This window comes from Lepus europaeus, chromosome 10 (genome assembly GCF_033115175.1).
Source record: "Lepus europaeus isolate LE1 chromosome 10, mLepTim1.pri, whole genome shotgun sequence".
In the NCBI taxonomy this organism is placed as follows: domain Eukaryota; kingdom Metazoa; phylum Chordata; class Mammalia; order Lagomorpha; family Leporidae; genus Lepus; species Lepus europaeus.
In genome coordinates, this window is record NC_084836.1 from 98,742,655 (window position 1) to 98,759,189 (window position 16,535).

At 49.0% G+C, this 16,535-nt stretch overlaps 1 protein-coding gene across 1 annotated transcript in view; it reads right to left on the minus strand.

The window, feature by feature from the left end:
- RAD21L1 (RAD21 cohesin complex component like 1) overlaps positions 1–2,494 on the minus strand; it is a 29,872-nt gene extending 27,378 nt beyond the window's left edge. The window contains exons 1-2 of the mRNA XM_062203966.1: positions 2,351–2,494; positions 55–184 (exon numbers count right to left, since the gene is read on the minus strand). Of these exons, the coding sequence (XP_062059950.1) occupies positions 55–184; positions 2,351–2,494 (274 nt within the window). The remainder of the gene's footprint in view (positions 1–54; positions 185–2,350) is intronic.
- Between the last annotated feature and the right edge of the window lie 14,041 nt (positions 2,495–16,535).

The window sequence follows — 16,535 nt, forward strand, 5'->3', positions numbered from 1 at the left end:
CAACCAATGTAAAAGAACCAAGTGAAATGAGACAGCTCAACATTGCATATATACCTGGGCGAAATGTCATCTTCATTTTAAGAAATGCTTCGCTGCAATCTGCCAAAAGATATTTGGCTTTCCTATTGTAGATTCGAACAACTCCAAGAAGAAGGTGTCCTGAAGTTCGAAGTGCAATTTTCACCTTTCAATAAGTTTTTAAAGTATTAGAATAATAAAAATTAGGTTCATAAATCCTGTTCTTTGAAAATTACTGAAATCATAAGAATGCCTTTTTTTTAAAGCAGACATTTCATATTCTTATTTAAAGCAAATAATTTAACTTTTGCCTCACCTTGTAAAAATGATTAATTTCCTTGTTTTATGCAATGAAGACAACATAATGTGGCATTTAAGTGAAGTGTGCTGTTGTTGGCATTATGGGAAGAATACAAACTCAGACAGACTTGTGTTCAAGTCTGAGGCTGAGCCACACTTAACCGTCCTGAACTTCAGTTAATAAAAATGGCTATAATTTATTATATACTTATAAGCATTGTCCTAATAGCTTTTTAATACATTAAGATAATTTTGACAACTACCTTTGTTTACAGGAGAGAAAACAGACTTAGATGTGTTAAGTAATATGCCAAAATAATAAAACTATTGGGAAAGCAGTTATTAAACATAAATCTGACTAACTCAAAAGCTCATGCTAACTACCACACTTCACTGAAGTTCAAAGAAGACACTCTCATAGGGGTGGTATGAAGATTAAATAAATTAAGAGGGGCAGGCATTTGGCATAGCAGTTTAGCTGCCTGCCACTTAGGCTGCCCACATTCAATACTGGAGTGCCCAGGTTTCAACCCTGGCTCCACTCTCTATTTCACTTCCTGCTAACACACACACTGGGAGACACCAGGTGATGGTTCAGGTACCAGGTTCCTGCAACCTATGTGGGAAGCCTGGATTGAGTTCCAGACTCCTGGCTTTGGCTTAGCTTAGCCTCAGCTGTTGTGGACATTTAGGGAGTGAACTAGCGGATGGGAGATCAGTCTGTCTCTCTGCCTTTCAGATAAATAAAATAAACAAGTAAATAACATTTTAAAGTAAAAAAAAAAAAAAACACTAAAAAAGTCTAGCCTAGTGCCTAACACACAATAGTTTTTCAATTATAATTCATTTTTCTTTCAAGCAGAAAAATGCCTAACCTATGAAAGTATTAATATTTTAATAGCTGTTTTACAGCGAAAATAGTACTTTACTTATAATGTGTTTTCACATTTTTTAATTTATCATTAATCCTTTTTTCTACCTTCCCCTTTCATTCATTCATTATTATTATTATTATTTTTGGACAGGCAGAGTTAGACAGTGAGAGAGAGAGAGAGAGACAGAGAGAAAGGTCTTCCTTTTTCCGTTGGTTCACCCCCCAAGTGGCTGCTACGGCCAGCGTATTGCGCCCATCTGAAGCCAGGAGCCAGGTGCTTCCTCCTGGTCTCCCATGTGGGTGCAGGGCCCAAGCACTTGGGCCATCCTCCACTGCCTTCCCAGGCCACAGCAGAGAGCTGGACTGGAAGAGGAGCAACCGGGACAGAATCCGGCGCCCCAACCGGGACTAGAACCCAGGGTGCTGGCACCGCAGGCAGAGGATTAGCCTAGTGAGCCACGGCGCCAGCCTCATTCATTATTTTCTAAGCAATACTTATCAGGTACTTATTATGTGTTTGAAATGTTGTTAAGTAATAAGAAAGGATTATGAAATATTCACAAAACATGGCCTTTATCTTTCAGTGTTCAATCTATTCATGCTAAATATATGATACAGTTAACTACTAACAGAAACCAAAACACAAGTATGTTTATATCCCGAAAAATGCTACAGAAATTAAAACAGACCATTTGAGAAGTAAAACTTCCTTATGGAGCCAGTGTTGTGGCATTTGGGGTTAAGCTGCCACCTGCGATATGGGCATCCCATATGGGCCCCAGGTTCCAGTCCCAGCTGCTCCTCTTCCAATCCAGCTCCCTGCTAATGTGCTAATTATACCATGGCCCAAGTGGGAGAGCTGGACAGAGTTCCTGGCTCCCCTGCACCCATGTGGGAAACCTGGATGGAGTTCCTGGCTCCTGGCTTCAGCCTGGCCCAGCCCTGGCCGTTGTGGCCATTTGGGCAGTGAACCAGTGGATAGAAATCTCTCTCTCTTTATCTTCCTCTCTCTCTGTAACTCTGCCTTTCAAATAAATAAAATGAATCTTTTAAAAAAAACTTCTTTGGAAACATATTTCATGTTATAAATATATTTTGATTCCTTTCTTCTTTAGAAGTCATGGCAAATACAAACTGTCAGCTTAATCAATAACCTACCTTAGGTGAAATAATTCTTTCAATGGTTATCTCCAGGTTACATTCAAACACTTGGGCCTTTGTGAGTTTTCTCTCCCAGTGAGCTGCAAGCCATATTTTGGCCAATGGCCCTCGTTTATTCATAAGAACGTGGGTGTAGAACATATTGCCTGTATTCCTTAGCTGTATTTAACTAACTAGAGAGAATATGAAAAGATATTTAGAATTTGATACAAAAACCATTCAGTGATTTTTACAGTAAAAATATTTTCATTAATTATAAAAAATCTGATTATCTTCTAACTCAATGTATCATTCAGTTCAAATTATTTTCTGATGAAAGAAGCTTATTTAGAATGTAAACTAGCCCGTCCCTAAGAAGCTAAATTAATAGAACTCCAAAGGGCAATAAAGTGGAAAAATGACAAAAACAAGAAACCATAGGAAAAGAATTGGAAGACAACAAGGAAGGAAACAAAAAGTCAAATGCAGATGTTTTGAAATAAGAGTGGCAAAACAAAATCTTCACTTAAAAACGCGAAAATTAATGTACATTTCTACAAATTGTCCTACCCTTGTTAATACCTTAAGGCTCTATTTTTAAAGCCAGAAACAAAGAGGGGATACTGTAGCACTTTGGCTGGCTCCTAAAGGAGAATCAATCTTCACTTATATATAAGTAAACATAACCTGCCAAGATGGAAGCTTCTACCTGCTTCTTTTCTACTGAAACGTTTGAAAGACGAGACCAAACGACCACCGAAAGTCTGCCACAGAATTAAAAACGCAAGTGAACTCGGATCCGTGTCCATTTCTACCACCAAGAATCTCATCACTGCGCCCAGACTAAAGGCCATCTCCCAGACCCCAGGGCCCCAGGGTCCTGAGGAGGCCGGCGGCGAAGGCTTGCCCCTGGCTCTGGACGCGCTTTCTTCCTTTCCGGTCCGAGTTCTGGTATTTTGGAATAAATTCCAATTTATTTTTTAAAACTGCTCCCAGGTGTGTCAAGTACTATAAAATGCACTTCGCTGGGAACAGACGTTTGAAAAACCCTTGGTGGGGCCGGCGCCGTGGCTTAACAGGCTAATTCTCCACCTTGCGCAGGCACACCAGGTTCTAGTCCGGGTCGGGGCGCCGAATTCTGTCCCTGTTGCCCCTCTTCCAGGCCAGCTCTCTGCTATGGCCCGGGAAGGCAGTGGAGGATGGCCCAAGTCCTTGGGCCCTGCACCCCATGGGAGACCAGGAGAAGCACCTGGCTCCTGCCATCGGATCAGTGCGGTGCGCCGGCCCTAGCGCACCAGCCGTGGCGGCCATTGGAGGGTGAACCAACGGCAAAAAGGAAGACCTTTCTCTCTGTCTCTCTCTCACTATCCACTCTGCCTGTCAAAAAAAAAAAAAAAAAAAAAAAAAAAAAAAAAAAAAAAGAAAGAAAGAAAGAAAGAAAAGAAAAGAAAAAAGAAAAACCCCTGGCGGTCCGCTACTCGGAGACTCTGACCTTCCCCGGCTGGCACTGACCCCTGCCCACCCCCGGCCAGGCCCGCCCCGTCCCGAGCCTGGATGTTTCTAGATGGAATTCACTCGGTGAAGTAAAGCTGGGGGGAGCTGCCCGGGACCAGAGGGCAGCGGCGTGGCGAGCGCGAGGAAGCCGCGTCGGGACACGCAGGGGACTGCAGCTGGCGGGAGACCCCGGGCTGGGGCGAGGAGGAGGAGGAGGAGGAGGAAGGTGCTGGGGGCGTTGGCCAGGACTGGGAGGAGCAGACGGAGACCGACAAGGGCAGGCTCGCCTCAGAGTGAAACTGAGGCAAGAGGGGTCCCCGCCGCCACCGGGCGAGAGGAACCCGGGCCGCGCCTCCGGCCCCTGAGGGGATGCGAGCGGCGGCGTTCTCCTCTCAGACTAAGCTCTCGGGGTTCAGCGCCGCGGGCTGAGGGGTCGCTGAGGGGCCGCGACCCCCATCACAGAGCCCACCGGCCTCAGGCAGCGCCCTACTTTCAGCGCCGGGTCTGAGAGAAGCGCGTCGGAACAAGAGCTGAGAGGAGCCGCCGAGCCCTCACGTCGGGTCTGAGGCACTTAGCTGCGCAGCCGCTCGTTCGCGGAGCGCTGTGGGGCGGGGCGAGGGGCGGGGCGAGGGGCGGGGCGTGGGTGGGGACTGGGAGGGCGCGCGGGGGCGGGGCGTACAGGGGCGGGACGTGCGGGGGCGTGGCGAGGGGCGTCAGCGGGGGCAGTGGGCGAGAGGCAGGACGGACAGAAGGCTGGGCGGACAGAGGGCGGGAGGCACCAGTCAGAGGTCTTTGGTGTTGCGCTGGCGCTCAGACCCCGGTGGTCATCTGTGCAGGCGAATGGCAGGGCCACGGCTTCGCCCCATGGTCCCATTGTGAAACGTGAACCTTGCCACCTGATCTCTGAAATCCAGCCTCCTCCCTGGAGCACTTTTTAATTTAATCCCCTGAACCTCAGTTTTTCTCATCTGTAAAATGGAAATGATGATAAAGGTATCTGTCCATAGGATATTACAGGAAATAAATGAGATGAAGCATGTGAAGAGCCTAGCAATAATAAGGGCTTAATAAATATTAACTTATTAATATTAACTTAATTATTATTGTTACCACTTACAAGATCATTCGCATTGACTCCCCCTTCCTTCCCCTTCGGGGACAGCAAACATTTCTTTTTTGTTTTTTTCTTCCTTTCTTAAGACTTATTTATTTCAAATGCAGAGTTATAGAGGGACATTATCCTCCGGTTCACTCCCTAAATGGCCACAATGGCCAGGGCTGGGCCAGGCCAAATCCAGGAGACAGGAGTTTCATCCCAGTCTCCCACATGGGTGGCAGGGGACCAAGCACTTGAGCAGGGAACTGGATTCGATGTGGAGCAGCCAGGGCTCAATCAATGTCCATGTAGGATGCTAGTGTCACAGGCGACAGCTTAATCCCCTGTGCCATGAAGCCAGCCCCATGGAATGCCACAGCTTTGAATAGCCAAAACCAATTGCTAGAACCTGAGAGAAATTATACCAGGGCCTAAGAACTCGAGACTGGCTTGTTTGTTTGAGCATCACAGTGAATGCTAATAAATCTTGGGATAGCAGTGGCAACCAATAGAAGGTTATAGATAAGGCCCAGATCCTTGGTGGCATTCTCACGGGTTGGCTCATTTACTCTGCAAACAACCTCCCAAAATAGTAGTTTCCCCCCTTTTAGCATGAGGAAATGGCCCGGGCACTAAAAGCTGTCTGTAGGGTCACAGAGTTGGGACTAGTGGCAACATTCCCTTAGACAATGGGGGCACAGCCACTCGTGCAGGAGTCTGGGAGGCAACCATGATGCTACCCTTGTGTGCGCGTTGATGGTGGTCCACCAGCAGGCCCATCACTCCGTCCTGATCTCGGCCATCTCCCTCCTAGCAGCACTGTCACAGTCTCCTCAGCCACCCGTCCTGTCCCTGCCTCCCTAGAACCTGTCCTCCACACTGACTGCAGAGTGGTCTTTGGCAAATATGGATCAGACTGCGGTACCCCATCCCCCCTCTTTTGAGGGCCTTTAAGTCTTTCTGTTGCTTTGTAAATAAAGCTGAAACTCCACCCCTAGCAATGACAAGAGCCTGTGTGGGCCCCCCCTTCCTCCTCCTCCTGGCTTCATTTCACCCAGGTGCGTCTACCTGGACACTGATGAATCTTCAGCTTCAGGGCCCTCACTTACATGGGCCCCTCCAAGGCTGGGGTAGCAATGTAGCAATGGGTTCGCATGGGTATGGCTTTTTGTAAACTTTGCAGAAATGGGGTATGTAACCATAATCCTTTAAGATCAAGGCCTCTTTCTACTCCAGCTCCCTCTCTCATGCTAGGTTGGTGGCGATGGAGTGCCTGAGGGGTGCAGCTAAGGCAGAGGTGGGTTAGGTGTGCACTGACTTCATGTGTGGAGGGTTCTGTTGTTAGGGTTCCACATCACTTCAATCTATAGTTAGGTCACGGCTACCTATCTCAGTGTAGGACTGCCTGCCAAGCTGACTCACCCCGCACTCTGACCCACTGTGTTACTGTCCAGCATCCAGACTATGCACCTAAACTGGAGAGGAAGCAAGATTTGAAATGTACAGAACCAGAATCTAGTCTCTGGAAAATTCTTCCAATCATCAGACACATGAAACTGTAAGCAGAGTTGTCATCGAGTCTGGTGAAAGAAGCTCTTTGCAGGTGGAGATCTCTGTTGGCAGTGCGGCGTGTCAGTTACGACTGCACTGCCTGTGTTTTCTTCACAGACCAGAAGACATCAGGGTTTTGTGTTTGAAGAGAACAGCAAACAGCTGGTGCATCCATGTAGGAAGATGAGTGTTTTTTTTTTTTTTTTTTGACAGGCAGAGTGAACAGTGGGAGAGAGAAGCAGAGAGAAAGGTCTTCCTTTGCCGTTGGTTCACCCTCCAATGGCCGCCGCGGCAAGCGCGCTGCGGCCAGTGCACCGCGCTGATCCGATGGCAGGAGCCAGGTGCTTCTCCTGGTCTCCCATGGGGTGCAGGGCCCAGGCACTTGGGCCATCCTCCACTGTACTCCCAGGCCACAGCAGAGAGCTGGCCTGGAAGAGGGGCAACCGGGACAGAATCCGGCGCCCTGGCTGCTCCACATCGAATCCAGTTCCCTGCTCAAGTGCTTGGTCCCCTGCCACCCATGTGGGAGACTGGGATGAAACTCCTGTCTCCTGGATTTGGCCTGGCCCAGCCCTGGCCATTGTGGCCATTTAGGGAGTGAACCGGAGGATAGATAATGTCTCTCTATAACTCTGCATTTGAAATAAATAAGTCTTAAGAAAGGAAGAAAAAAACAAAAAAGAAATGTTTGCTGTCCCCGAAGGGGAAGGAAGGGGGAGTCAATGCGAATGATCTTGTAAGTGGTAACAATAATAATTAAGTTAATATTAATAAGTTAATATTTATTAAGCCCTTATTATTGCTAGGCTCTTCACATGCTTCATCTCATTTATTTCCTGTAATATCCTATGGACAGATACCTTTATCATCATTTCCATTTTACAGATGAGAAAAACTGAGGTTCAGGGGATTAAATTAAAAAGTGCTCCAGGGAGGAGGCTGGATTTCAGAGATCAGGTGGCAAGGTTCACGTTTCACAATGGGACCATGGGGCGAAGCCGTGGCCCTGCCATTCGCCTGCACAGATGACCACCGGGGTCTGAGCGCCAGCGCAACACCAAAGACCTCTGACTGGTGCCTCCCGCCCTCTGTCCGCCCAGCCTTCTGTCCGTCCTGCCTCTCGCCCACTGCCCCCGCTGACGCCCCTCGCCACGCCCCCGCACGTCCCGCCCCTGTACGCCCCGCCCCCGCGCGCCCTCCCAGTCCCCACCCACGCCCCGCCCCTCGCCCCGCCCCTCGCCCCGCCCCACAGCGCTCCGCGAACGAGCGGCTGCGCAGCTAAGTGCCTCAGACCCGACGTGAGGGCTCGGCGGCTCCTCTCAGCTCTTGTTCCGACGCGCTTCTCTCAGACCCGGCGCTGAAAGTAGGGCGCTGCCTGAGGCCGGTGGGCTCTGTGATGGGGGTCGCGGCCCCTCAGCGACCCCTCAGCCCGCGGCGCTGAACCCCGAGAGCTTAGTCTGAGAGGAGAACGCCGCCGCTCGCATCCCCTCAGGGGCCGGAGGCGCGGCCCGGGTTCCTCTCGCCCGGTGGCGGCGGGGACCCCTCTTGCCTCAGTTTCACTCTGAGGCGAGCCTGCCCTTGTCGGTCTCCGTCTGCTCCTCCCAGTCCTGGCCAACGCCCCCAGCACCTTCCTCCTCCTCCTCCTCCTCCTCGCCCCAGCCCGGGGTCTCCCGCCAGCTGCAGTCCCCTGCGTGTCCCGACGCGGCTTCCTCGCGCTCGCCACGCCGCTGCCCTCTGGTCCCGGGCAGCTCCCCCCAGCTTTACTTCACCGAGTGAATTCCATCTAGAAACATCCAGGCTCGGGACGGGGCGGGCCTGGCCGGGGGTGGGCAGGGGTCAGTGCGAGCCGGGGAAGGTCAGAGTCTCCGAAGTAGCGGACCGCCAGGGGTTTTTCTTTTTTCTTTTCTTTTCTTTCTTTCTTTCTTTCTTTCTTTCTTTCTTTCTTTCTTTCTTTCTTTCTTTCTTTCTTTCTTTCTTTCTTTCTTTTTTTTGACAGGCAGAGTGGATAGTGAGAGAGAGAGACAGAGAGAAAGGTCTTCCTTTTTGCCGTTGGTTCACCCTCCAATGGCCGCCACGGCTGGTGCGCTAGGGCCGGCGCACCGCACTGATCCGATGGCAGGAGCCAGGTGCTTCTCCTGGTCTCCCATGGGGTGCAGAGCCCAAACACTTGGGCCATCCTCCACTGCACTCCCTGGCCACAGCAGAGAGCTGGCCTGGAAGAGGGGCAACCGGGACAGAATTCGGCGCCCCGACCGGGACTAGAACCCGGTGTGCCGGCACCACAAGGCGGAGGATTAGCCTATTGAGCCGCGGCACTGGCCATGAGTGTTTTTTAAAATTATTATTTGAGAGGTAAAGTTTCAGACAGAGAAAGGGAGAGACAGAGAGAAAGGTCTCCCACCTGCTGGTTCACTCCCCAAATGCCACAATGACCAGAGCTGAGCAGATCCAAAGCCAGGAGCCCGGAGCTTTTTCCAGGTCTCCATGCAGGTGCAGGGGCGCAAGGACTTGGGCCATCTTCTACTGCTTTCCCAGGCCACAGCAGAGAGCTGAATTGAAAGAGGAGCAGCCAACACACAAACTGGTGCCCATATAGGATGCCAGCGCTGCAGGCGGAGGCTTAGCCTACTATACCACAGTGTTGGTCCAGAAGATGAGTGTTTTATGATATCATTAAACAGGGTCATATCTTACGTGGCATGTTTGTCTTAGCAATGTCTGGTGCTTACAAATGAAATGGCCTGTAGACCACAACAAAAGTAGTAATTCAAAAAGGGGAATAGATACATTTCAAATCAAAGGCATGGATTACTCTCAATTTTCTGATAATCTAATCAATTGGGTTATATCATAGATATGCATTGGGAAAGATTTAAATTTGTTGTTTGACATGAAATACTGATATGAATGAAGAAAATAGAGAACTCATAATATACATCTAAATGGGGGCATTGACAATGAACTGTTTACTGTGTTGTTAATTCCATGTTTAGAATCAGTCACTATACAACCAGACTTACAGGCTATGGATGAAAGGAACGGAGGGGCTTCCCCACATTAGACAAGAATCCTAAAAATATATGTGGTGTTAAGCTTTATAGCTTAAAGCAAGTTGTTCAAAATATCCATTCCCACAGTTACTCGACCTTGTAGGAGACTTCTCTCTAGTCTCCTTTTAGGAAATAATACAAGAAAAGCATTGCCTTATGACCAGATGATCAGAGACTATATAGCAAAAATGTGAAGAAAAATTAGTATAGAGTCATATCATACAGCTAATTAATAAATGTGCTATGTGTCTAGATTTTTGTGATGTTTGTCGGTTTTTAAAGTTTGTAATTAGTTATTTTTCCTTTCATTCTAAAAAAAATTCCCTTTCTAGCTTAATCCTGTATTTGTGACTCTGTACTCCTTCTCTTACGGAGTTCCTTGAACTGTGCCAGCTTCAGGTCCCACCCACACACTGCCCCTCAACCCCTGGCCCCAGCCACACTGGATATCCTCTGACCATTCCTCCGGAAAGTGTGTAACACATTGTTGCATCAGAAACATACTCACAAGCGAATGAGTGACACAAAAAGGGGATGCCATAATGTTAACTGCATGAAAACATGAACTTTGTGTTGTATTTATCCCTGCATCCCCAGCAGTACCTGGCATACAGCAGGTGCACAGTAAGCACTTTTTGAAGGAATCCAGGAGTATTTGATTACAGACAATGTTTCTTTCTATTGGCCCCAGCTATACCCAGCTTGCAAAGCATTCGCCCAAGATGGTTTCTACAGCTCTGAGAGGTGTCATTTTCATTTTAAAGACTAAAGGGAGGACCAGAGGGGGAGAAGTGGCTTGCCCCCAGGTAACTCAGTCAATGGCCAAGTTGAAGTTCATACCCAGGTCTCTGATGCCAGAAAGCGTCATCCTCGGAGGGCCTCCTGATAAGATGCCCCACAATGAGCAAGCAGATGGTGAAGGAGCCCAAGGAGGGAGATCCTGGGAAGAATGACACTACATGGACACTAGGTGGCGCCCGCATACAGCATAGTAATCATCTACTCAGGGTAAGGAGCCGAAAACACCTGCCTAAAAGGCATCTTTGAACCTCTGGTTTCATTTCTTCTCAGCTGTCCTGCTTTTGCCCCAGGGCATTGCTCTCTGGTTCTCAGTTTTCTCCTCTGCCAAACGGAAGTGTTAACACGTATTTAGTAGTCGAATGTTGTGTCCTGGTGTCTGCGTGGCAGTCATTCAGCAAGCATGAGCCCTGTGACAGGACCCAAGTGCGCTCCAGCTATGTGAAATTCTTCTTGGCCATGCATTGCATTTGACAGATTGCCCTGCGAGGTAGTTTCTGTCATCATCCCCACTTTATAGAGGAGCAAAATGAAACATAGAAACTTACATCATCTGCCCAATGTCACAAAACCGATGAGTAGCAGACCTGGAATTCAGACCCAAGCAGCCTGATGTCAAAGTGCTCACTTGGAATCACTGCGTTATATTACCTATGTGTTGCTGCTGTGGAGGAAGGAGAGGAGAAGAAGGAAGAAGGGGACGAATGGAGGAGGGAAGGAGAGGAGGAAGAAGTAGGGGGGAGAGGAGAAAGGAGGAGGAAGAAGAGAAGAAACAGGAGGAAGACGAGGAGGAGGAAATATATGCCAATAACCTAGAATGTGTCCAGTGTCAAAAACTGAGCTGACTTGGGGCCAGCACTGTGGCATAGCGGGTAAAGCCGCCGTTTGCAGTCCTGGCATCCCATATAGGATGTCCGGCTGCTCCACTTCCTATCCAGCTCTCTGGCCCAAGTCCTTGGGTCCCTGCACCCATGTGGGAGATCCAGATGAAGCTCCTGGATCCTGGCTTCTGCCTGACCCAGCCCTGGCTGTTGAGGCCATCTGGGAAGTGAACAAGCAGCTGGAAGATCTCTTTCTGCCTCTCTCTCTCTCTCTCTCTCTCTCTCTCTCTCTCTCTCTCTCTGATTTTCAAATAAAAATAAAATCCTAAAATAAAATGAGCTGACCAATCAAAATCCCTCCCTATAGACATTAACTTCAAGAAATCACTAAGAGTAGGAGTGGAACTGAAAAGATGGAGAAAGACCAGAAGGCAAAGCCCCAGCCCAGTGCTGTGAAGAAGCTCAGACCCATGGAGGGTCGTGTGCAGGGGCCCCAGCGGCCAGTCTCTGCTAAGGTCCCATGCAAGTGCCAGCATCCACTGCCAGACATGAGCTAGTAAGCCTCTGACACAGACACGCTGAGAGAGACAAAGCTGTGCTGCAGCAACTCCCAGGACTGTGGGAAATAGGATTATGACAATGATGAGTAGTTGTTGCAATAATCATAGGACTGCTGTTCTAACTTGGGGCAGTTTGTTGCACACCAGTATGCACAACTCATGCTGTCTGTACGGTTCAGGGTGGCTTCCACAGAAAGGCAGGCCTTTTAGAGTTTCTCGTTAATCATAGTGAGAGTGCCTGCCTGCCCTCACCACTCTGGGTCCCAGAGTTCTTCTACTCGCTCCTAAGTTTTGGTTTCTGACCCCGTTGTTGATCTTCCCATCTGTGTCCCCTCTGCTCCTCACTCTGGGAGGAGCCAGGCTTGGAAGGATAGTATTGTTTGGCAGGAAAAACCCTGGACTTTGCTTTCTGCAACCACAGTGCACGCACTCCCCCTGCCGCTCACTGGCTGTCCTGGATGGAGGTGATTTCCAGCCTTCGCTGGGGACATTGTTCCCACCCCAACCTCCAGGGCCCCAGCACCTGGCTCAGAATGAGCCTGCACAGACCTGGGATCAGAAACTGAGAGTTGATTCCAGATGTGTGTTCTTGGAGAAGCCCAAATAGTCCACAAGAGGGGGGCAGGTTCAGAGGACTCTGGGTCCATCTTTCCAGATTTGAGGGTGGGGAGTTTGGTTTGTGGGCCCAGCTGTGGGAAGCTGGGAGAGGCAGAGGTGCTGGTGGTTGGCACTGTGCATGGGAGCTGATGTCCTGTCTACTTTGCATGCCTGAATACCAGGCAGAGGTCTCTCCAGGTGATGGGTGCATGTCGCTTGTCTGTCTGTCATGGTCACGGTTTCACACACCAATCCCATAGCAGTAAGAACAAGCAGACATTTGTTACCCTTTCCATTGCCAAGGGCTCCATAAAGTGGTTTATGCACATTATCCCATTTAATCCACACAGCAATCCTCTGAGTAATCACTGTTATTATCCCTTTTCTTGCAGATGAGGTAACTGAAGCTCAGAGAGGCTGAGGAGCTGTTATTTAAAGCAAACAGTAATGAAACATTAGAGCTGGAATTACAATAAGGGGTAGCAAGCACATTTTTTAAAAAGATTTCTTTATTTACTTGAAGGCAGAGTTACACAGAGAGAAAGATCTACCATTCACTCATTCACTCCCCAGATGGCCAGGACCTGGAACTCCATCCTGGTCTCCCACATGAGTGGCAAGGATCCAAGGACTTGGGCCATCTCCCACTGCTTTCTCAGATGAATTAGCAGGGAGCTGGATAGGAAGTGGAGCAGCCGGGACTCGAACCAGTGCTCATGTGGGGTGCCGGCATCGCAGGTGGTGGCTTAACCTGCTGTTCCACAATACCAGCACCAGCAAACACATCTGTAATCAGACCACACACGTTATGAACATCATCAAATTCCATCTTGCATCCATCATACTAGCAAACATCAAGAAGATTGATAAGTGTTGGCCCGATGCGGAGCCCCAGGAACTCTCATGCATGGGTTGTGGCAGTGCAAATGAACAGCCCATTTCAGAAAACAGATTTGTGGTCAACTTGGGCATCCCCGTGCCTCCAGTTCAACTCTGAGACATAAATTGCGCTGGGAGACATGAACAAAAACGATGACAGGGGTGGGGGGAAGAGTAGCAAAAAATTGTCAGTTGGGGACAGGTAGGAGACAGAAACCACATCAGTTATTTTAACACAGAATTTCATATAAAGAATTACTAACTAGGTATAAAGTGCCTAAGTGGGTGAGAGGAAGGTTATAAAAAGAACTTGAAGGTAGCAATTACAGGGAGCCTCTACCACCCCCAGGCCTGAGGGAACAAAGGAAAGAAGCTGAGACTATCAAAGCTTCCAAATGCGGAGAAAGCTTCGTGGAGCTGAAATTCAGATGTCTCAGAAGGGGAGCTGTGTTCTGCTGGGACTGGGCGCCCCGTGGAAGGGCAGGGAGTCAGACTGGAGAGGAGGGGGCCTGGCTAGCAGAACTACTGTCTCTGGGCTTAGGCAAGGACCCCGTGGGGTTGGGACTACACCCTGGAGCAGGTGATGCCTCAGCTTGGAACTGCTGCCGGGTGGCGAGGCAGCACTGCTGGAGCGTGCTCCCAGGGAAGGGGACGAGCCCTTCTCTCTCCTCCAGCCTGGCCTGACCGGGACCAGCCGGTGACACACGTCCATGCTGTGTAGGGGCACAGCCCCAGCCTCCCAGAGCAGGGATTTTTTTGCTGTCAAACGTTATGTAAAACTCTCAGGTCAGTCTGACTACAGATTGTGTGTAATGTACCCCCTCCACTCTGCCTCTGTGTGCAACAGATTTACTTTTTCTTTTTTCTTTTTTGACAGGCAGAGTGGACAGTGAGAGAGAGAGAGACAGAGAGAAAGGTCTTCCTTTGCTGTTGGTTCACCCTCCAATGGCCACCGTGGCTGGCGCGCTGTGGCCGGCGCACCGCGCTGATCTGAAGGCAGGAGCCAGGTGCTTCTCCTGGTTTCCCATGGGGTGCAGGGCCCAAGCACTTGGGCCATCCTCCACTGCCTTCCCGGGCCACAGCAGAGAGCTGGCCTGGAAGAGGGGCATCCGGGACAGAATTCTGGTGCCCCGACTGGGACTAGAACCTGGTGTGCCGGTGCCACAAGGTGGAGGATTAGCCTAGTGAGCCGCGGCGCCGGCCCAGATTTACTTTTTCAAAGCCATGAAAATGATCTTTTTTTTTTTTTTGAGGGCTGCTAACTTTATTGTTTTATTGTTAAGGAGTACCTCGCAGGGGTTCAGAGCAGCTAAGTCATACATTCACGGTAATGTCCCCAAAGAGGACTCTTCTACACCTGAAATGTTCAGATCCGAAAGTTTCGGCTTCGGGCTGCAGCTTCTTCTTCCAAGTCCTAGCCACACTGGCTCTGTCCTGTGCAGGCTGACTTTACTCTCGAGTAAAGCGTCCCCTTCCCCCCTGCCCAATCCTCACCTATCGACCATTCATTACCATTGCACTCTCTTGAACCCTGTTAACTCCTTCCTTCTCCTATGTGAGGGCAATGGTTGGGTTTCATTTATCTTTTTTTTTTTTTTTTTTTGAGATTTAACTACATGCAAGTAGATTTTTAAAAATGAAAAAGCTACCAATAATCAGATTATCTTCACAGGATGGCTTTTTTTATTTTTACCTCCTTTCCCCCTTCTTTTGGCCAGGAGATAAAAATTTTTTTTAAAAAATTTATTTTATTTATTTGAAAGACAGGAGTTACAGAGAGAGGTAGAGACAGATAGAGAGGTCTTCCATCTGCTGGTTCACTCCATAGATGGCCACAACAGTCGGAGCTGCGCCTATCTGAAGCCAGGAGCCTGGAGTTTCCTTCAGGTCTCCCACGTGGGTGCAGGGACCCAAGGACCTAGGCCATCTTCTACTGCTTTCCCAGGCCATAGTAGAGAGCTGGATAGGAAGTGGAGCAGCTGTGACTAGAACCAGCATCCATATGGGATGCCAGTGCTTCAGGCCAGGGCATTAACCTGCTGCGCCACAGCGCCGGCCCCAGGAGATAAATTTTTTAAAAAATCATGACTGCAGACCTTTACAATGGAGTGTGCTGTTGTATAAGGATATTTCAAAAGTTCGTGAACAATGGAGTTAAAAGGTGCTCATTCTGGCACAAAAATATTTTTAAATACATGCATAGTTTTTTCATAATATTCATTTTCCATGAACACTTTCAAGATCCAGGAATATGCATGGATTTCAAAAGTTTTCCACACCCAACTAAAATTGTCTTTTAATTGCATTTTCCATGAACTTTTTGAAGTTCCCTCATATTATGAGCTTGATGCTTGTTGTTAGGGAGGTCGTTGTCACAGATCCTGAATGAATGAATGAGATGTCATTTCTTAATGATTACTGTCTGGTGCTTTGTGGAACATCTGGATGTATTCCTTGGGACCCTTCTGGTTGCAAAGGAAGGAAACCCTGCTCACAACGGCTTAAGCAAGACAAACCAATGTGTGTGCCTATGGGTGGTAGTGGTAGAGTTTCCTGGCTTCAGCCACTGGGAAGAATGCTGAGGTAACACAAGACTAGGGCCTGAAATCAGGCACTCCGCCTCCCTGTCTCTGGGGCAGCCCTCTCTGCTCCTCTCTGCAGATTTGTGCCTCTCCTCCTTACCACAGTCAGTCCCCTGTCATGGCACATGCTCACTGGCAGCCTTCACTTTCTAATTGTAGTGGAAACAGCATCCAGATAGCAATCCCGGGGAAGGACGGTGATTGGCTCTGTCGAGTCACATGCCCACCCACTGGGCCAATAGCATAAGGGCAACTATGAATTATATAATGGGCCAGGCCTAATAACATGCCCAGCTCTAAGGCCAGGGTGGCAAGAGGGCCTGTTATTATCAAATGAAGGGGAACAGGAAGACCTGCTGAGAAAATAGAAGACAGTCGCTGAGCACTACACAGGGTTTGATTTCTCACCATGGCGACCCTTGGATGCCATCTTTACATAGCCAGCTCCTTTGAACAGCTGCCTTGTGGGAGATTCCCAAGAATAGGATGACCACTGTGGTACTTGCCAGAGCCATATACCCTGGTAGTGTTTTCAAAATGTGTTCACAGCCAGTAACTTACCAGGGCCTCACAAGAAACCTCTAATACATGACAGAAATGGAACCAGAGACACAGAGATGTGGACAGATAGGTCCAGGGACACACAGAGGATGGGGACAGAGATGAACTCAGAGTCTGGCTTCCTGACTCCCATTCGGATGCTCTCCCCACCGAAACACCAGAGTCACCTTAGACTGGAGTGGGAGGGTGTAAGCCCATTGTCGTCTCTGGCCAG